The sequence below is a fragment of the Raphanus sativus genome, chromosome 4 (genome assembly GCF_000801105.2).
Source record: "Raphanus sativus cultivar WK10039 chromosome 4, ASM80110v3, whole genome shotgun sequence".
In the NCBI taxonomy this organism is placed as follows: domain Eukaryota; kingdom Viridiplantae; phylum Streptophyta; class Magnoliopsida; order Brassicales; family Brassicaceae; genus Raphanus; species Raphanus sativus.
Window position 1 is genome coordinate 51,641,694 of NC_079514.1, and position 21,747 is coordinate 51,663,440.

Sequence of the window (21,747 nt, forward strand, 5' to 3'; positions counted from 1 at the left end):
ATCAACCAGATCCCGTGTCGTTTGATTTGGTTCTTCTTTTTTACCGATTATGCACATATTCCTTTCATAAAGGAGTCAATCTTCACTTATCCTAGATTGGATCCGAGATTGGTGTTAGAGTGAAGTATCTTTGAAGGAAAGGGAGACTGTGATGATGATTTTATCTTGGTTGATGTAAGGAGGGTCCAGCAGAGTCGGCATCGTTGTATGGTCCGATAAAGAATCCTCAATAAATCAATCGAGTTTCTTCTCTGTTTTTACCAATCGGTATGGAAAGGTGCTCTGAATTCAAACAGCGGCTATGGTGAAAGATTGGAGGTCAAGGAGTACTCGTACAAGGCTTTGTGGCGAAGAAGATGATGTTCAGACGGTGGTTTGACGATGAGAGCTGCCGGTGGTGGAAGATTCCAATTTGCATGCTTCAATTCAGCCACGTTGCTTGTTCTTTTGTTTAGTGTTTACACGTGTAAAATATTATGCTTATGTATTGTACTCCTCTGTCTTCGGGCTTATGAAATGCAAAGACGACAAAAAAAAAAAAAACACAAGGACGGTTTTTTTTTCGTTTATTCATTTACTAGATGATAACCCGCACAGGGTGAATTTTAAAACTATGTTTTATTTAAATATAATAAAAAGTATATATTAACAAAATTTTAAATGAAAGTGATGATGCATATTAATTTTGGTAATGCAACCATTTTTAATCTAAAGTACATTCTTCTATGTACGTAGCCTATTTAATTAATCATTAAAATGGTTCTTCACCCATTTAAGAAAAATGGTTAAATGAAAAAAAAATGTTACCATTTTAAATTATCAATCGACATTATTCTATGTCGGTGTTTTAACTAAGAAAATGAGAGTTAAAGTTAAGAAATAAAAGAGGGTTAACATATTTATGTATTTTTATGTACAATGCAAATTCTTAAATTAACTGTTTATATTTTTTATATATTAGACAATTTAATTTAAATGATATATATAATGAATATCAATTAATGAAATTTTATATTCATACGATTTATGATTGTTTGTATCTTGTTTAAAAAAATAAACTATTGATCACAAAATTATCAATGTAGGATTTTACCCTTTTAGTAATTTATAGGCGTTTTAAAAAATATAAAATATAACATATAAGAAAAAAACTATTTTTTATTATATGCTTAATGTGATTGTTAATTTATTTTAATAATATAAAATTAATAAAATAAAAGAAAAGATACAAAAATTGTAATCAAATATGTATGATTTATAATCATTAATTGTCCTATATATGTTAATCATATTATGTAATTTCATAGATTTTATTTAAAAAAAATAATTTAAGATTACTAATCAATGTGATACTTAGTTTAAATAAAAAATATAATATATATTTACTTTGTTGAATGTATCTATCGAGATATAAAAATCGAATTGGACCATCTTGTTTTTAATTAAATGTAAAAATGATAAATATGACTAATTGACTATCTAATCAAACCACATAAGCAGAAGTTTTTTCAAATGCAGGGGATGACATCTGTTTTGACGATATACTAATTTTAACAAAATAAAAATGTTTGGTTTTGAATTTGTGAACTTTGATTCCAGACTGTTCTCATCGTGTCAAGTAAACATTTTTTATTTCCAACTAAATTATGTAGAAAAATCTAAGAATGATTGGTTTGTCTTGATCCAAATTAACAAAATTTTCAACAACTAATATATTTGAAATATTCATTTTGTTATAAAGTCTTAAGAATAATTAACATATAGACGTACCTTTCCTTTGAAGAAAAATGTTATTACACATTAATGATAACCAGATACAGATTAAACCTTATAAGTTACATTCGAAATTAAGTTACGCACAAAACATAATGGTGCTAATCGGTAAAAATTACAGTATATTTGTCCAACTTTAAGTGCTTTTCCACCCCTCGTGACAAAAAAAAAAAGTGCTTTTCCACCCTTTTTGGTTAAAATAATAAAATGTCAAATTATCTTTCCACCTTTCTTTTTTTATTGAAACTCACATGTTTCTAATTCATCGGTCCTATGTTTTCCCAAAATCATTTGGGGTACACAGTAGCTAGTCTTGAAACGTGATAAATGTCTGTTGGTTAAATATTACTCCCCCGTTTCGATTTAATTATCGTTGTAGAGAAAAATTTTCATTTCAAAATAAATATTTTTTAGAGTTCCAATACAAAATTTATTAAAAAGATTTTCTATTTTATTTTTTTATTGGTTGAACACTACAAGAAAACACGCAGATATTGAAGGACTTTTTCCTCAGTATGTCGTCGGAATAACCGTATTCCGACGACATACCCAGGAAAAAGGTCCTCGAAAAAAACTCCTCGAAATTTCATTTTTCCTCGAAATTTCCTCAAAATTTTCTGACGAAATTTCGAGGAACAGTAATTCCGAGGAAACTGTGAGGACGAAGGTTCGTCACAAAAGTCCTCAAAATTTTCCTACGGACGTAGTCGTCGAAATATTCTGAGGGAACCCTTTTCTCGGAATTTTCAAAAAAATAAATAAAAAAATATTAATTTTTTTAATGAAATTCGAAAATATAAAATATAAAATAAAAATTGAAATTGAAAATATATTAGATAATATTATTCAAAATTGTACAAATTAAAATATATTAAAATTTGTTTTAATAAATAAAAATTTTAAAAATCCAAAATAGTTTTTAATCAAAAAATATAAATATATAAAAAATAGTTTGATAATTACTATATATAGTTTTTAGTATACATGATTTATACATATATATATATATATATTTATATTTATAAAAAAATTAAAAATCGTTTATAAATATAGAAAAAGGTTTTTAAATATTTTTAAAATTTATAAAAAAACGTTTTATTATTACTGTAAACTTTAAAAAACGTTTTAATATATATAAAAATAGTTTAATAATTACAAAAATAATTTAAATATATAAAAAAGAGTTTAAATATATAAAAAATAGTTTAGTAATTACAAAAAACGTTTTAAAAAATCATATACACATTTTTAAAAATCAACAAACGTTTTAAAAAATCAAAAAACGTTTTAAAACACAAAAACGTTTTGAATTTTAACCAAAACACAAAATAAATCGAAAAAAAAATAAAACAACAATTTCATAATTACAAAAAAAGTTTTAATATATATAAAATAGTTTAATAATTACAAAAATAGTTTTAATATATAAAAAAATAGTTTAATAAGTACAAAAATAGTTTTAATATATAAAAAATAGTTTTAAAAAATCAAAAAACGTTTTAAAAATTCAAAAACGTTTTAAAAATCATATACACATTTTTAAAAATAAAAAAAACGTTTTAAAAAAACAAAAAATGTTTAAAAAAATCATATACACATTTTTAAAAATCAAAAAACGTTTTAAAAAATCAAAAAACGTTTTAAAACATGAAAAACATTTTGAATTTTACCCAAAACACAAAAGAACTAAAAAAAATATATAACAACAATCCAAACTTGAAAATCCTAAGCTATCTATTCAATCGTAGAATTTCCTTCCTAACAACCTAAATTTCGAGATCTAACATCCAAAGAATCGATCTATGAAGAGAGGAAGAGAAGAGAGATGAACTTACATGATAGGAAGAGAGGAGAGGAAGAGAGGGGATTTGCCGCGCAGAGGAAGAGAGGAGAGGAAGGAGGCTGCGCAAGAGAGGAGAGGAAGAGAGGAGAGGCAGAGAGAAATGGGGAAGAGAAGAACGTAAAACCTAATTTATGAGACGTCCGACGGACACTGTCCGTCGGAATTTCCTCACAAAATTTAATAAAGTTCCTCGAAATTTCCTCGAAATCTTCTAATCTAATTTTCGCGAAACGTTTGGCGGCTAGGGTTGCCGGGTTAATGAAAAATATTCCGAGGAAAGCAGGTTCCTCGAAATTTCCTCACAGTATTGTGAGGAAATTTCGAGGAAACAGGGTTTGGGGTTTTGAAAACATCGATTTTTTTCTTCTATGTCATTTCTTATACAAATGTAATTCATACTAATGAGGTTTCTTTGTATAGATGATCATAAACAATGAAATAACACAATTACAAAAATAATTGTAAGTATTCCTTTTAACGTTTATTAAAATGTATAAGTGTTTCTCTTATATTGTGTGGTTTCCGTTCAATCCGCAAAACATTATTTTCGGTTTAAAACCCTAAAGTTTGACTTCATAATCTGCCTAAGACACTTAATGAAGGTTATATACGTGTTATTCAATCCGCAAAACGTTGTTTTCGGTTTAAAACCCCTTATTCCTCGAAATTCCCTCGGAATATTGTGAGGGAATTTCGAGAAAATACCGAAAATCATTTATTTCGTCGAAATTTCCTCGAAATATTTTGAGGGTATTTCGACGAACAAGGGGTTTTAAACCAAACCCCTCAACCGTGAAGGGACATTCCGAGGAAATTTCGAGGAAACCCTATTGTCCCTCGGTATTCCCTCGAAAAATACCGAGGAAATGTGTCTTCCTCGTAATTTCCTCAAAAATTTTCGAGGAATGTCTTCCTCGCAATTTCCTCGAAATTTTTCGAGGAAATACCGAGGAAACCACATTTTTTGGTTTCCTAGGTATTTCCTCGATTTTTCGTCAGAAAATTCCGAAGAACTCATTTTCCCTCGGTATGTCTCTCAGAATATCGATGTTTTCTTGTAGTGGAAATGTAATAGATGTATAGGTAATTGTGTTTTTATCTTGGAAATATACAAAATCATATGTTTTCTTAATCTGTATAAATAAATCTAGAACGACAAGTAAAATGAAACGGAGGGAGGGAGTATACATTACTGATTATTAATATAAGACGTGATCAATTTCTTTTGGTTAAATTCTCATAATCATTTTCTCAAAAAAGATTCCCATAATCATTGGACTTGTTAGAGCAACTCCAGTAGAATTTTCTTACAGTAGAGTTCTCAGCTCAAATATTGATATATGTATATATAACAATTAATAACTAATTATGGATATTTAAAAATAATAACATTATTTTAAATAAGATATATTTGGTTGAGTCTTTCAAAATTTTGAGTATCAAATTTATTAATTTTATTATATTTGTACTTTTAAATGTTTGAGAACTTTTTTTGGTAAACTGTTTGGTCTATTTATAAAGAGACTGCAGATGTAATTACCGCTATCTGAATCGAGGGTGAAAGAAATTATCTATAATGTTTAGGTTCCAGTAAGGAAACACTTTGTCCGAGAACTTTTGGTTAGATACTCTCAAAAAAAATGTTAGGTCTATGTCTATCACCGGCTCGTGAATGTGAACGTGTTATATTTAGTTTTGTATCCAATGGTAGCCTAAATCTCTATAATTTTGTCAAAAAAGTTGAACAATGAGTTGGACTTGTTCTCAAAAAAAAAAACAAAGAGTTATACGGTAAAGATAATAAGTTTGACTTCTTAAGTCAATATACTAATAGGATAAAAATCTTATGACCTTCTCTCTACAATTCTAACGAGGACTTTTCATCAGTTGTCATAATATTAATTCTCCATTGCTAACATGCTAATTAATGTGGAAAATGAAAAGTATGCACAGTTCCTTTCAAAATTTTCGTTCCCTGTTCATCAATATATACAAATGTTTTTTTTTTCTGAAAAGAGGCTTACTTAATACTCCCTCTGTTTCATAATCAGTGTCACTCTGAGCTCATTTTCTTGTTATACAAAAATGTCACTTTACAATTCCAATGTAAATTATACACCCTCTGTTTTTTAAAGATACATATTCTAGATTTTTCACATATATTAAGAAATCACATTAAAAATGCATTGATTTTTGTGAATAACAATTTTCTATAACTTTTAACCAATAAAAATCCAATAAACACAATTAATTTTTTTGAAGTTAACAGATTTTCATTAAATAATACTTTGGAAAAGTAAAAAATGTATCTTTTTAAAACAATTTTTTTTCTAAAATATGGATCTTTAAAAAACAGAGGGAGTACTAAATTTCAGTTGAAAATTAATTGCAAACTGCATTGATTTTATAAATAATTTTATTTATTTAAAATACTATTGGTCAAAGAGATATAATTAATTACAACTTATATATATTTCAACAACTTTCTTAATCTGTGTGAAAAATGTCACAACGACAGTCTTTAAGAAACGGAGGGAGTATATACAAATGTTAGTTTCTCTTCCGACTATATATTCATTTACCATGCTAATGTTGAATACAAAACTATCGAGACTATATTGTAAATAAATTCTTTTTTTCAAACTAGTATTGTAAATAAATTCTTGACAGCAAAATAGACTATATGAATATATAAGAAAAATAAATAATCAGTTGTTGTCGTTCACGTGATCTCATTGCTTGAAGCATGCATATGCATGTATATGTAGGTAGAGTTAGCGGTCGTATAAACAACCTATTATATTGTATTTGTGTCTATATATTATAAAACAAATACTCTCACTGTTCCAAATTACTTTGTTTTACTCAATACACAAATATTGAAAAAATATTTTTGGATCAAGAGTATCACTAAATTATAATTTAAACTAGTTTATTTAATTATAAATATAAATAACAAAAGTTCAATTGGTTATACAGTTTTGATAAAATTAAAATTACATGCAAAACATCATATATTATGAAACAACAAAACTCTTCAAAAACATCAAATATATTGAAACAGAGAAAATAACAAAAAAAAAAAAGTTCTTAGCCCTTTTTCAAATAACAAAAAGTATTGTCTGTTAGCTTAAGTTCAAAAAAAAAAAAAAAAAAGTATTGTCTGTTGTTTTCTTTGTTATGCGTGCATGATAGGTGGACTTAAATAAATAATCTGTAAAATTTTGATAAAAAACATCTGTAAAACAAAAAGGAAGCATGGAGCATTCTGATATTCACATCAAGTTCTTATTCCAAAATGGACTGGCTATAGTAACACTTGAAGGAAATTACGTACGAAGAAACTAATGACGACTATAACTTCTAAATGGTAAACGACATTTTCAGAACACTTTAAAGAGTGTTTTTGTTATGGTTTTAATAGTCAGCAGATATATTGAAAAATCATCTTCAAAGATTGCTTGTAGTACGTTGAAAAACACAAAGAAATTAAAATGCTAATTTAGGTTTATCGATTTTAATTTAATATAATTAACGAGTACACATCAAACAAGAATAAAATTATATGTAACTGATTAAGCCATATTCAAATTTCCCTCTTATCATTTCACCGTTTCCCTCTTCGCTATTAAATTGTTAATATTTCGTAAATTTACATGAATACTGTATATGTTCATTTATTTATTAATTTTAGTCAAAAAGTTCATTATTTTATATCGGTGCATTATTATCGCACGCATTTATAAATCGCACATGTTGGTATATTAAGCCGACATAAAATAGATTAAGCATTGACTAGGGTGTTGAATAGTAAACTCGAAATAGTCAAGGAAAGTGGTGCGAGGTCCGTGGAACAACTTTGAACACAGCGAAGCGAACCATCGCAAACAGCCTTCAATCATTGAAATCGCATAATTAAGTTTGTATATTTCGCAAGGATGCCCAATAAAATGATATATTCTATAGTATGCCACAATACTTATATCGTTTTGGACTTTACCTAGTAATAAAAATTATCCATTTTATCCATGTGCTTTCTCCTCTCGAGCAGTTATGTCAACTGATCAAGTATTCTCTTCAAAGAAAACTTTGTTGTGTAATGTTGGTTTGCTACTCTTATTTAAACCAAAGGGGTTTGAGCCACTTAGAGGTTGATCGGGTCTTTGGTCTTCGGTTGCTTGGTCTCTGTGCGTTGATAACTTCTTCTGTCCTCCTAAGGATTGGCTTTGTACATGTGGTTTGAGCGGGTACCTTCAGCTTACTTTCTCGTCTCAGTTTATGTATGCACCTTGAAACGGTTGGGTTTAGCTCATTCTAAGCGGTTTTTGGGCTCCTTATGCTTATGTGCTTGTTTCTTCTGTTTCGGTTATTACCTTTGACGCTAAGAATAAGCTAGCAAACTTTTGTATGTTCCGTAAACTCTTGCATTCAATAGAAAAAAAATTTGCAAAAAGAATAAAAGTAAAAATTATTTGGCGGTTATAACATACACAAACATTTGGCATGGGACCTTTTTGGACTAGCTTAGTAGTGGAAACTAACTCGGCACTTTGGAATTTTCCTCGTCTCTCACTTTCGTTTTTGGTGATAAGCGTATATTCAACTTTTTGTTATGTTTTGTAGATAGATTAGTATTTGGCTTTGATAAAAAAACATAATTATCTGATAAAGAATCTAAAAATCCAAACTCTACATATCGTGGTAACTAATATAAATTAGGAATGACTTTTTATTTATTAACATGCTATTTTTAATTAACATGTAAAAGACTTAAATTAATATCAAAAAGTGAAATCTGCAGATGAACTCCTCTCTTCTAGTATTTAAATAAAATCTAAATTATAATATTATATTCGTGTAGTCACATAACTTAGGAATGATGCAAATACGTAAGATAAGACCATTTTAAGGTAAGCTACATCTCAAACTTTTATTACTACTATCAAGCTTCAAAGTTCTATATCCTGAAAATTGGGTTCAATACTTTGTTATTATTTATGGAGTGGAGATGAGAAAGAAGTAATATTACATTCAAAATGCTGATTAAACCGTTCTTTACAAGCACACGACAAAATTAGTCATTTTCTTCAACCAATTTATCTCTAAATTCATAACAAAGATCACGGGTAGATCGACGGATCTCAACATTGTTCTACAAAGATGAACATACAATACAAGAAAACATATTAATTTCTGACGAAATTTCTGATGGAACAAATATTTGTAGGAATTTTTTGAGGAACTTTTGACGAATTTCCGACAAATATGAAATTTTATCGTTCGTTGGAATTTCGTTAAAAATATCTTAGGAATTTTCAACGAATTTTTTTGTAAGAAATAATCAGCAAAATACGGATCATTTCGAAGAAGATTAAACTATTTAGGGTATAAATTTGAGGTTTATGTTTCTGTCGGGAATTCAAAAGAAATTTTCTATTAATTTTTGAAAAAATTAAGTTTTAAATATAAAATATTCAAAATAAATGTTAAACCGGATACTTACACGATCACCATAATATTTATTAAGTAGATAATATGATATGTTTAATAATACCTCAATTATTTAAAGATTTATATATATATTTTCGCGATGGATGCATCGACGGATACATAACCTTTTTCATTAACACTTAATACTTAAGCAAATACTTTACGATGTATAATCCCTAAAAATCATCAGTTTATTATTAATACTATTATCAATATATTTTTGTTATGTTTTGAAATCCCAATATGTAATTGGTCGGAAATCCAAATTTCTGACGAATATGTTTCTGATGAATTTCTGATGAATATGTTTCCGACCAATTTTCGACAGATATAGTATATATCGACGAAAGTGGTATATTTCGATGAATTTCTGACGAAAATGATATATTCGTCAAAAACTGAAATTTGTCTGGGAAAAAATCATGTAATTTTTCGTGAAACGCCAAAATAGAAAAATTCTAACGGATTTATGGACACAATTCATCATAAACACCAAAATAGAAAAATTCGGATAGATTTCTTTCTTTAAGCTAATTCTACAATCTTTATTCTTTTTTTCAGACGAAGAACAGCTGAAAAAACCCATAAATTCTTCTTCAAAACTCCCCTTAAATCATGTTAGTCATTTATAATCCTCTCAATAATCATATACGTTAATTTGTATATGTGTTATGTTAGAATTTATTTTTTTTAGGGATTGGAATGTTAGAAATGAGTGAGGTTGGTTAATATAGGATTTATTATGTTAGATTTGTGCTAGAATTGTTAGTTTTAGGATTTTACATGTTAGATTTGGGATTTCAATTTTTTTTTATGTTTATAATTTTGTTGTTTTTTAAAAATATTTTATGACTTTATAAAATGTTTTAAGCTTTTATAAAACGTTTTAAGTTTTTATGAAAAAATTATTTTGTTGTAATTTATTAAACGTGTTTATGTTTTTTTTAATTTTTATAAATTTTTTTTCACTTTTAAAAAATGTTTTCAAGTTATAAAACATTTTCTATGTTTTTAGATTTAACTAAAACATTTTTCAATTTTTAGAAAATGCTTTCAATTAAAAAAAAATTTAAAAAAAAATTTATAAAAACGTTTTCAGTTTGTTTCAAAATATCTTGAATTTATAAAATATTTTATGTTTTTAAGACTTATAAAAATGTTTATTATCAATGATTTTAAAAATATTTATATTATGAAAATATTTTTCTAATTTTAAATTTTATTTTATTTATATATAAAGAATTCAAAATATTTATTATAAACATATGTATACATTTTGTTTTAAATTAATTAATTTTAATATTATATTAAATATTTTTGTTTTTTAATAATATACAAACGTACAGATAATGTTCGTCAGAATTTCGTCGAAAATTTCTCTAACAGAATTTCACCGATATTTATCCGTCGAAATTTCATTATATAGTCCGAAAAAATTTCAACGAATTTTTTTTCTGATGAGATAGAACCTACGGTTTTTTTAATCGGAAATTCGTTGAAACTAGATTATTCTCGTGAATTTCTGGTGAAATAATCTGTAGAAAAAAAACTGTTTTTTTGTAGTTTCCGTGAAGAATACTATTAAGAAAACAATGAACTATATACGCTATCTCAAGAAGAACAATCTACAATTTGATAATTGTTATTTGTTACTATTTCTAAAAGTTGTCGTATCATAAATTAAGACTTTTCTAATACACTACAGAATACAGATACGTAAACGTAATTCAAAAACACTGGTATTGTTGTTAGTTTAAAAAAACACTGGTGTTGTTGTTGATTTTTTGAATAATTAATTTAAATCATGGAAATGAACATAAAATAAAAAAATAAAGAGAAGACTCTCCATTTGTTAAATAAATCATAAAGCTCAAATCAAACACTGTATCTCTAAGAAAATTTAGAAATTATAATATAAGTAGGAAAAAATCGAATCCTAACATAGTTTCAAATGCTACATTAAAATGGGAGTGTTAATATTTTAGCAAAAAAAAAAAAATGGGAGTGTTTTTGGTAAAAGAACTCATACGTAAGCTTTTTGATACTAGGGCATAAGAATATAAGTGTTAAGCATCTGATTGTATATCCTAAAATCCAAGGCCAGAGCATTTTCACTTGATTGTAAATTTTCTTAGGATGAGCTTAAGGCTAAACTTCATAGGTACAATTTTGGCAAAAGGGCTTAACACAATGACAATTTTTTTTAATTGTTTTGGGCCTCAAGTCACCCGTCAAAGACATTAGTTAGTGTCAGGTTTTGCGAATCTTTGTTAAACTATCAAAGGCAAGGAAAAAACACATGTCTGTAAGATTTACAAATTACAACCATATACCATCTAACAAGAAAAACATAGGTTAAACAAAAACGGGTAATTTATGAGAACATATACCTAACAAGATCTATGAATCACTCCTAAACACTAATGCTTAGAGGGTTGATGAATATATCTGGCATATCAAATGTACAATAGCTAACCACTTGCGAATCGGTTCTTATCCCCTGCTTCTTTTCTTTGGCTGTTGATTGTCTTTGCCTGATTCTCTACCTCGTTTTCTTGTAGCTGCAGCAGTCACTTCCTCTGCTTCTTTTTTCGATTGTTTTCGTTTCGATGAGCTCTTATTACCATTGTTCTCTGCCTCAGCCTTCTTTTTACCCGTGCTGTTACTCCTCAGCTCCCTAGGTTTTGCTTTACCGTTCTTGACGTTTCCATCACTCTTCTTCTGATCTTTACTCGTTGTTTCATTTCCTTTCTGTGGTGAGTTATTTTTGATTCTCTTCAAGAACTCAGCAACACTCTTCTTCTTCTCTGAAGCTCTCTTCTTCTCTATCTTAGGAGTCTCTTCCTTCTCATCAGCATCATCATCTGATGAATCTGTTTGTTTCTTGTTATTGTTTTTGGCTCTTCCCATTTTGGTATCCTTGGCAACAACTTTCACACCTTTGCTCGCTCTCCTCGAGCTTCTTGTAGTAGTTGTAGTCACATCCTTCTCCTCCGAAACTTTCTTCTCATCTTTTTGTTTAAAGCTTGAAGAAGAAGGTAACGTTTTCTTCTTACACGCAACAAGAGGTGGAGCAGAAGATTTCTGTTTAGAGATTAAAGATCCACCCTCTGATTTGATGACACGATGACTCGATATTCCAGTAGTTTTCTTCATCTCGTTGGAGACGAGGGTTCTTAGCTCGTGTGCAGCCACGGACTCTGCGGAAGATGTAGGAAAGAAAACAATGGCGTTTGTGAAGAGAAGCTTGAGTTCTCTGTAAAAAGAAAGACTCGAAGAAACATATGATCCTTTCTCCATCTTCTTCTCTATTGTTTTGATGTCCATATGCTGCCTTATCACTCTCTTGTAATCGTTAGTCTCCTGCGAGATGATAAAGTAAGACACAAAAACGTTCTTAAGTAATGGGCTTCACTAAGGGCCCAGTTAAAGTCCAAAAACTGTCGGCTTAAAGGGCTGCTTGAAGGTCAATAGGTTTCTTAAGTAATAGGCTTCTTCTCTACGGGCCCAATTAATGTCCAAACACTTTTAGGCTTAAAGGGCTGCTTGAAAGGCAATAAGTTGACCATATCCTAAAACACACGACATAGCCATGCTTCAACGGGAAGCTGCCATGTGTCTTATACAGATACATTTTATTTTAGAATGAAATCATCTTCTGAAAATATTTTCGTACGAAAATAGTATTCTATTAATAGAATGCAATTTACTGCGAGAGAATTTTGAGAATAATTGCTGTCAGTCTTAAAAGGATAAATAATTAAATATCATTTTTGTAAATTAATTTTAACTATAACTTTAAAATCATTGAGATTGGGAAATAAATAGCATGGAGAAAATTTGATCGCGTAACGTAAGAAAATAAGGTAAAAAAATGTACGTAATAAAGAAAATCAAGGAAAATAAGGTAATTGCTTACCTGGCTCTTAAGCAGGGTTTCGAACACGGATCCGCGCGGATGAGACCGGATCAGTTTAACGATCTCCATCAACGGCTGTGATTGATTCCCGTCCGGTTTAATATTACCGCCGCTTCCACCGTAGATATTGCCTTTCCTCTTCCGATTAACAGTCGACGTTCCCGACTCGCCCAACTCGCCGGAGTGACTCATCCCCGATCTTCTACTAACCGTTCCTTCTTCCTCCTCCACAGCCGCCGCCGCCGCCTTATGATCGGGATGTGGATTACTCGAATTCTCGACCGTTTTATCACCGACTAATCGCTCGTGATCGGCGGAGGCCGTGGAGTTGGACTCGTTCATCGACGGCAGCGATCTAACTGTCTTGGAGTCGTCTTCCAGATCTGGCTTATCGTCTCCGTCTTTCTCCTCCTCCTCTAGTTTCTTAACTTTTAACTGAAGCGACCTAATCAAAACATTTCAAAATTTTAATTTAAAATTTTAAAAATTAAAAAAAACTCAGATCCAGCGGCGGAGATATAGAGATTTCACCGTACAGTATCGACTCATCGCATCGCTGAACATCTCGCCGGAGCTCCGCCATGCGTAGACTCCGTAACTGCTCGAGCCAAGGGATTTCGCCGTCTATATCCTCCGCCACAGCTCCGTTGTTTCCTCGTCCGTCGTCGTCGTCGTCGACGGAATCTTGGAACCGACGCTTGAGATCTTGATACTTGAGCCTGCAACTCGGAGCGGAGGCGTTGAGAGAGCTCCGGGAAACAACCTCCTTAGCGACGGAGTCCCAATCTTTGGAACCGTGGCGTTTAACGGCGCATGTTAACAGAAGCTCCTCCCACGTTCCCCATACTTGACTGATCTGGTTGAGATTACCGTTACCGTCTCCGTTACGATTTTTATCAGAACCACTGCAACTGGGAATATTGGTAGTGTAGTCGTCGTCGTTCATGCCGTTCGATGTTACTGCGTCGCCTTCCCTTACCATCCTCTCCGTTAACAAATACCAACACGGTCGCAGGTTTTAGGGATTTTTTTTATTTGAAAAAGAAAAGAAAATTATATATCTAGCTCTGTTTTAGATTTTGAAACACTTTATGTATATAAATCTTTTGAAAATGATGATTAATTTTTGTTCTCTTAAATATGAAATGACATAGACCTACGTACAAGATTTTTCACATTTGCTTTACCCATTCTATGTATATATAACGGGCCGGTCGGGTGGGGTCGGGTCGGGTCAGCTAACTTGATAGTTGCATTGCTTCGTGTGCAACCGTCTACGGAAGGGGAGGAAGGCGGAAGGTAGGTCTATTGACCGGAATATCCCTCGAGGGTTAGTGAAAATGAAATATTCGTTTTCATCCATGTGTGGCTTGGGCTTGGACGTAATATTTAAAGAGATATGGGCTTTCACAATATGTATTGGCCCTTCAATAGACTGAAGGTTCTTTTCACAAACTGGTTTAGCTTAATTTTGAAAGGATTGGACCAACCGGACCGGGATTATTACCTAACTGATATTAAAGATTTTTATAAGATAGGACCATAAATTTCAAACAATACTAATATATACGGTACATGACTTTGATTACATGATCTCAAATATTTTAATTAAACCCACCACTAAATAATTAAATGATTTAATTCACACACACACACACACACAAAGATAAAGAGTAGGATTCAACGACTCCTGTAGGCTCTATCCCTCTTCTGTTTTTAGTGTGCGACCTCGTACTCTACTCATTGATTTAAGACTAATAAAAACAAATCCATGGATGGAAGCTTGAGAGCCAATAGGTTAACTTTTTTGTCAATGTTGTGGAACAATAATTCAGTGTATTGCAATCCGAGAAAGACCGTTTATTCAATTGTTGGCATTATTTCGTTTTCAGAAGACAACTCCAAATTAAGAAAAACGGATAATCGTTACGAAAAAATGCGCTAAAAGATACCCATCAAATGGAAGAGAAGGCTGGTTATCTTGACCAACACGTCAGGTTATTAACTCAGCGGCTCAAGCTCATGAACTTATCGAGCCAGTCCATGTTTACACTCTTCGGTCTCTCAAGTGGCAGTCCAAGAGCTCGGTCCCATATCAGCTGAAACCAAAAATAAAACCAGAAGATAAGATTGATGGATCTAATGCTCTGTACTAAATGTGGATCTAATGTATCACCTGTGAGCAGATTCCAAGACTCCTTGAGACGCCAAAAAGAACCGTGTAGTATCTATATTTGACACACAGACACACACACACAAAAATGTCATTATATTCAGCTAAAAGAATGTCCAAGTCTAGTCACACTTAAATGAGAGTACACTTCCTACTTTGCTTCGGTTAGACCATAATAGTTGAGAAGCACTCCGCTGTGAGCATCAACGTTAGGCCAAGGGTTCTTGACCTGATTCATAAAACCATAGAGAATGAGAAATCTGGTATCATTATTATGAAGTAATTAATGATGGAAATATAGGTACCTTTCCTAGCTCGGTTAGAATAGGAGGCACAACTTCATAAAGCTTAGAAACCTATTGAGTTGGTAAATGATATGTGTAAATACTAGAAATTCAAGACCATGGTCGAAAAAGTAAAATTTGAAAAGGAGTTACCAGCTGAAAAAGAGGGTCATCAGGTAGATGCTTCAAGGCGAATTCTCTTTGGCACACATATCTTGGATCCGTCTTACGCAAAACACCATGGCCATATCCTGGAACTACCTGCAAAGACAAATGCTTGGTTATAAATCCTTGCAAAACCTTCAAAAACAAACAAGCCATTCTCTCATCCATTACTCATACAATATAATTGGCATGTCATGACTAGCAAGCAATACATATGGTCTGTTATTATTCACTAAGATCATATCAGCTATAGTTTCAAAAGCCAAAGCAGATCATTTTTTTGTACCTTGCCACTGTTTAACGTTTTCCAGACATAATCTTTCAGGTGTTCCTTTGATATATTTTCCCCGCATTCCGCCACAACTGATTTGATCCATAGCAAAACTTCCTGGAACAAACAGAGTAAAGATTCAACTCTAACTATCAGTTGTAGAATAATAATATCAGAAGTTTACCAGCTTGTAAGAGTCACTTCTTGGAACTATATATCTGCTATATATATTTGTAGATTTGAACAATATTAAGGAGATAGATAAGCTAGGAGTACCTGATTAGCCAAACCATGGAGTGGTCCAGCTAAACCATTTAACGCAGCTGCAAATGAAAGATATGGATCTGAGAGGGCACTCCCAACCTAAATGCGTAAATATTATCAGCCAAAAAGAACTGTCAGAAATGTCTAAAAATATTTCGAAACATTTCACTTCAGCATGTATCAAGAACAAGACCAAGTAGCAAGAAGTACATACCAAGTGACCAGCGTGAGCACTAACATTTCCACCTTCATGATCACTAAGACAAAAAAACAGTTTAAAAGAAAAAGAATCCTTGATCATGATGCTATAAATTTTTTTGTAAAAGGTTGGTAAAATAATGGAGAATCATAACATACTAGAACCAACTCAACACAAACCTGTGAATGGTGATATAAAGCCTCATGAGCTCTTTCATCTGAGGACTATCAAATCCCAGCATGTGTGAAAAATTAGCACCATAATCCAAAGAATCATCTAATGGAATGATGCTACCATCCTTAAACATCCTGCAATATAAATTAGAATGTAAATTTAAGAAAATTAACAAGGAAGAAAACAATCCAAGAAATTAGAAAGTCCAGAAGCTAAACACATGGGAAAAGGCATGCAAAATCTAACCTCCGGTAAACATACGAAGCTACAACAGGAACACGAGCAATCAGGTTGAGGGCATCCTCAAAGGTTGGCTCCCAATACCTGCATGGAAAAGAGCAGTTGTTATGATACCAGCTGCTATAAGACAGTCAAGAAAAAAAAAGACTATAAATTGATAATGTTTATACTTTGACTTATGAACAACACCCTCCTCATATGCCTTCTGAAATTCACTTTCAACCTGGAACAACAATTTAACAAGATAAGATGTTAGTTTCTCTAATAGGCTAAGCTAGTTGAGAACAGAGCCATCTACCTGGAGGGCCATAACGCCGCTAGCAAATTGAGTCATTGGATGAGCACTCAAAGGCAAAGCATTGATAGCTTTGTAAACATAATCTGCAGTATATACTATTAAGTATAAGCTAGAGTTGTCACGCTTTCAACAACCATAACATTTCATATAACAAAGTTATAAACATCTGAACTAAGGTTACAAAACAGACAGAGGAGAGGTGAACAGAAAACCTGGCACTGTGGCACGATGAGCCAACTCCTTAGACAATGCATTAACTTGCTCTTTGCTTGGCACCTAAATAAAAAGAGGGAAAACTATACTTTAGGATAATATATTGAAAGGAACTGTATAGTATGTTACATTTTTTGTGTAAAAATGCTAAGATAATCCGACCTTTCCAGTTAAAAGAAGCCAAAGAAGACCCTCAGGCAAGGGCTCTTCTCCAGACTGAGCTGCAGGCAACACTTTCTGGCATTCAGGAATCGACATGCCTCTAAAACGTATCCCCTGAAAGAAAGATCAGAGCATGTGTTACACAAATACATTTAAAAATCCCTCTTTTTTAAAAACAAAAAAAATCTATGACCAGAAGATCATATGTTATATAATCTAATATCCTATGAACAAAAGTATATATATGCATACCTCTTCTGCATCAAGCAGTGAGGTTTCCCAGAGTAAACCAGTCATCCCTCTCATTCCACCGAGTACCTTTCAAAAATGTTTCATATAGTAGAGTGAATAATATATATGAGTTGAGAATGCCTTCTAGATTCCTTTAGAATACATACCATATCAACAGTGATGTTCCCCACTGGGACAGTTCCATGTTGTGATTTTAGTTTCTTCAAACGGTCCTGAAATAGGAAATTGTGAATGAAAAAGACGGCAAATGAAAATAGAGTTGTGAAATGAAAAAGACAGCAAACAAAAAAAGAAAAGAAAAGAGCTAATTCACTTGATGCAGACTGCCCTAACTTGGAAATAAATATACAAGTTGAATCACAGACAAGGAAGAACCTGTTGTTCTGGAATGATCTCTTGCAGCTGAGACTTCAGGTCCTGCATTGTCATTTTTTAAAACCAACATCAACACATAATATTAGAAAAAGAAAACAACCAAATAAAAAAAAGGCTTTTCACTTCTTATTCATCTCAAAATGAAATATTAACACGTAAAAAGACATAAATTACCAATTCGGAAGCGCCTTGCGTCTGAAGCCATCTAACGGAGTTGCTAAGTGAAGATTGCTTCACCTGCTTATATTAGATCCGATCATCATTCGATTCTCATAATAATAATACTAAAACGTTAAATTAAAACACAAACAGGGAAACCCTATAATCTACTCACCACTCGAGATCGAAGCCTTGAAATGGCCAATACGCCACGAAGAAACACCATTCTTCAAAACTCACACCTGATCACAACATTTTTCTCAAACAAGACTGATCCGTTAGGGTTTCAAGCCATCGCGACACTAAACAAGACTGATTGGTTATGAGATCTTTAGATACTAAACAAAGCAAAATAGAAATTCTCCGTGATATATAGTGGGATGTAAAAGGGAAGAGAGAAAGCGTGTGGAGATCTTATTACCTGAGATTTCACGTTCAGCGATCAAACGAGAGATTACGAAATTTTTGCAACCTGAGGAACAAGTGTTTCTGTGACCATTATAGGTACTACAAAATACAACAGAACCAAACCAACACCGAGTTCTTACTACTAAACCGGAATAATAAACTAACTGAATAGCCAAACCGATCCGGTTATATTTAATTCAGGTCGGTTCGTTTTGGGATTATGCCTCATCCAGTTCCGTGACTCCAAGATTCGAAGCAGCCGCTACTATTCTAACGCCTAAAATAAAGGTAGCAGTTTGGTGATATCTACGCCTAATAGTATTGCTCATGATTATAATATCATCCAAAAATGAACGGAATATATTATTGTGATAAGAACACGATGATATCCAAAAATTTATAGTTATCGTGGACATTGACATTTTTATTTATACTTTGTTACTTTATTCCAAATATCATCTCTTTGAAACAAAACAATTCCTTAGCAAAAAAAGAAGAAGCAAAACAACTCAGTCTCATCATTCTCGCGTTCTATATATAAAAACTTGCGCAACGCAAGTCAATCACAAGTACCATCAAAAGCATTAATACACGCATGCTTGAGTACAACGTGTTACACAAATGTCATGGGAGATTTTACATGATCAAGAGACCAAATCTCAAACTTAGTCTTGGCAAAATCAGTCTAACATGTTAAACTCTTTGCTACACTAGTTTTTCTTGGCAAAGTCAGCCTACCAAGTTAAATCAAAGCGAAAACATTTGTATATCTATACACATCATGTATATACCTCTAACCCATATGATGATATATAGTCTCAATCTCGTGCATCATGATGGTCAATGCTTCAAGTCATGACTTGTTACCATTCCAAATCGAACAAATAATTTCAATCACCATAACTAATAGAAATCACAATATTAGTATAACCCAACCGTTGTAAAAAAAAAACTATAACCTAACCCCTTGACTGAGTTTATTTATTGCTGTTGAAGATCAAACCATCGACTTGAGAATATGTTGTCGTCTTCATCAAGATCAATAAAACCATCTAAATCAAAGTAAGTGTTTGTGTTTGAACCTGAGCCCCATTCTTCCTTCACCACATGGCTCCCTATAATCATGTTAACATGCTCGGCCGTTTGCTCTTTGCCTGATTCTCGAGGTGGAGGCGGTGGCGCAGGAATATTTATTCTCGTTGTCTCTTTCTTACAACTGGTTTTGGTGATATTCGGTTTTCCGGTCAAACTTTGGACGAGTGTACGGAAGTTCTTGACATCGGTGTTAATAATCTCCGGCGCAAAGATATGAATAATACGGATCTTAGGCTTGATCTTGGTAGCTATTTGGGAGTTCTTGTTTATGGGAACCAAAGTTTTTGAATAATCTCCATTAAAGATTTGATGTGGAAGATAATAATCAAGATTGTGCTCAGTCTTCATTGAGTTTCTCACCATTCAGACAAAATAAATGATTTGGATTTTGTTTGGATTAGATTTGAGGTTTCTTATATTGTTTAAGATATGATATGCAAATGTTTTGGATTATCTGCGCCTGTAAATATATACACAGAAAAGGTTGTGGATGTGACGATAACTAAATAAAATATCATTGTTGGTTGGTCACAAACATATATTAACTACAAACTTAATACGAAAGTACATGAAAGTACTTCTTATCAAAAATGTATATGAAAATACTAAGTTTAGGAAGAAATAGTTAATGGACCTCCATTACACACATGGCAACAACCTGATTTGATAAAGTGTAATTTTCTCAACCAATGATCTCTTTCATCGACGCCATCGAATTTAAATAATCATCAACTAGGTGTTTTGCCCGCACATGCAGGCATAATCATTTTACTAATAGTTATTAATATATGTATTATAATTTAAAAATCATGATACAACTTATTTTTTATATTTTTAATCATTTTAGTTTTTTTCCGGTTTACGTCTTCTTAATACAAAAGAATGCTATAAAACTATGAGGCAAGACCATGAAAGCATAATTACGTATCAAAAATATTTCACACAATAGAGTTAAGTAAGAATGTGAAATTTCGGTCTCTCTTAATCTACTTTGTATTTTTGAATCAGAAACATGTATTAAATTACCAAAAAATACAAAACACACAAAATGAGAACAAAATAAATAAAAATAAATAAAAAATAAAGTTCAATGATAATTTAGAAGAAAACCTTTTTTTTTAATAAACTGAGATAATGACAATATTTCATTGGTTTACTTGATCAATATATACATCGATTTATCTTAATATTTCATAAGTTTACTTTTAATGAAAGAAAAAAGAAAAAATAGATAATGACAGTTTTATTATTAAAGTTAATTTATGGTTAATTATATAATGATAAACTAATTATTCATTAAAAATATATCTAATTTAGCCGTTTTAGAAATTAAACCATTAAACACATGTTCATAACATGATTACATATACAACTCTCTAAACTTTAATATCGAAGCATATTTTTTTTATAGATTAAACAGTAATAAAATATACACGTGAAATAAATACTGAAATAATTCATAATACCTAATTCATAATTCCGAACTCCATGTTACAAAACCAATGTGCTCATAGTCTTTCAAACTTAAATAAAGAAGAAAAATATAGAACTCCAACTAAAAAGCAAATATCAAAGTACATAAATACATATGTCAAAAACTATAATCGAAACAACTTGGAATGAATTAGAAAAATGAAACTATAAAGTTTAGAACATCTTACATCATATGAAAATAAAAATTGATCCTAACTTGTTTTAAATAATTATAATTGTAATTCCAATTATAAAAGTTTGAAAATAGTTATATTATTTAAATTAATAAATTAATGATTTAAGCTTAAAATTAATAAGAATCTTGTGAAAGTTAAAATAATAATAATCATAATTACAATTAGAAATTTTGAGATATTATACTATTTAAATTAATTAGAAAGTTTGAAATATTTATATTATCTAAATTAATAAATTGATGATTTAATCTAAAAACTAATAGAAATATGACAAATAAGCAAAATTAGCTAAAATCATGGAAAATTTGACAAATTAGCAA

At 31.2% G+C, this 21,747-nt stretch overlaps 3 protein-coding genes across 3 annotated transcripts; all 3 read right to left on the reverse strand.

The window, feature by feature from the left end:
* Positions 1-11,333: 11,333 nt before the first annotated feature.
* On the reverse strand, positions 11,334-14,192 carry LOC108829982 (uncharacterized). Its single transcript, XM_018603592.2, has 3 exons — positions 13,562-14,192; positions 13,026-13,470; positions 11,334-12,469 (listed from the first exon to the last, which is right to left on the reverse strand). The coding sequence occupies exons 1-3, from the start codon at positions 14,005-14,007 to the stop codon at positions 11,600-11,602; spliced, it is 1,761 nt and encodes a 586-aa protein (XP_018459094.1). The 5' UTR covers positions 14,008-14,192; the 3' UTR covers positions 11,334-11,599.
* Positions 14,193-14,841: 649 nt separating this feature from the next.
* On the reverse strand, positions 14,842-18,546 carry LOC108829978 (citrate synthase 5, mitochondrial-like). Its single transcript, XM_018603586.2, has 19 exons — positions 18,430-18,546; positions 18,270-18,332; positions 18,096-18,137; positions 17,867-17,932; positions 17,721-17,786; positions 17,469-17,582; positions 17,306-17,369; positions 17,094-17,176; positions 16,966-17,018; positions 16,802-16,879; positions 16,561-16,689; positions 16,397-16,439; positions 16,195-16,281; positions 15,934-16,035; positions 15,636-15,743; positions 15,504-15,554; positions 15,354-15,427; positions 15,202-15,253; positions 14,842-15,124 (listed from the first exon to the last, which is right to left on the reverse strand). Exons 1-19 carry the CDS (start codon positions 18,478-18,480, stop codon positions 15,032-15,034), a joined length of 1,419 nt encoding a protein of 472 aa, XP_018459088.1. The 5' UTR covers positions 18,481-18,546; the 3' UTR covers positions 14,842-15,031.
* Positions 18,547-19,375: 829 nt separating this feature from the next.
* Positions 19,376-20,120, reverse strand: LOC108829985 (VQ motif-containing protein 18-like). The gene has a single exon (XM_018603597.2). The coding sequence runs from the start codon at positions 20,118-20,120 to the stop codon at positions 19,644-19,646; it is 477 nt and encodes a 158-aa protein (XP_018459099.1). The 3' UTR covers positions 19,376-19,643.
* Between the last annotated feature and the right edge of the window lie 1,627 nt (positions 20,121-21,747).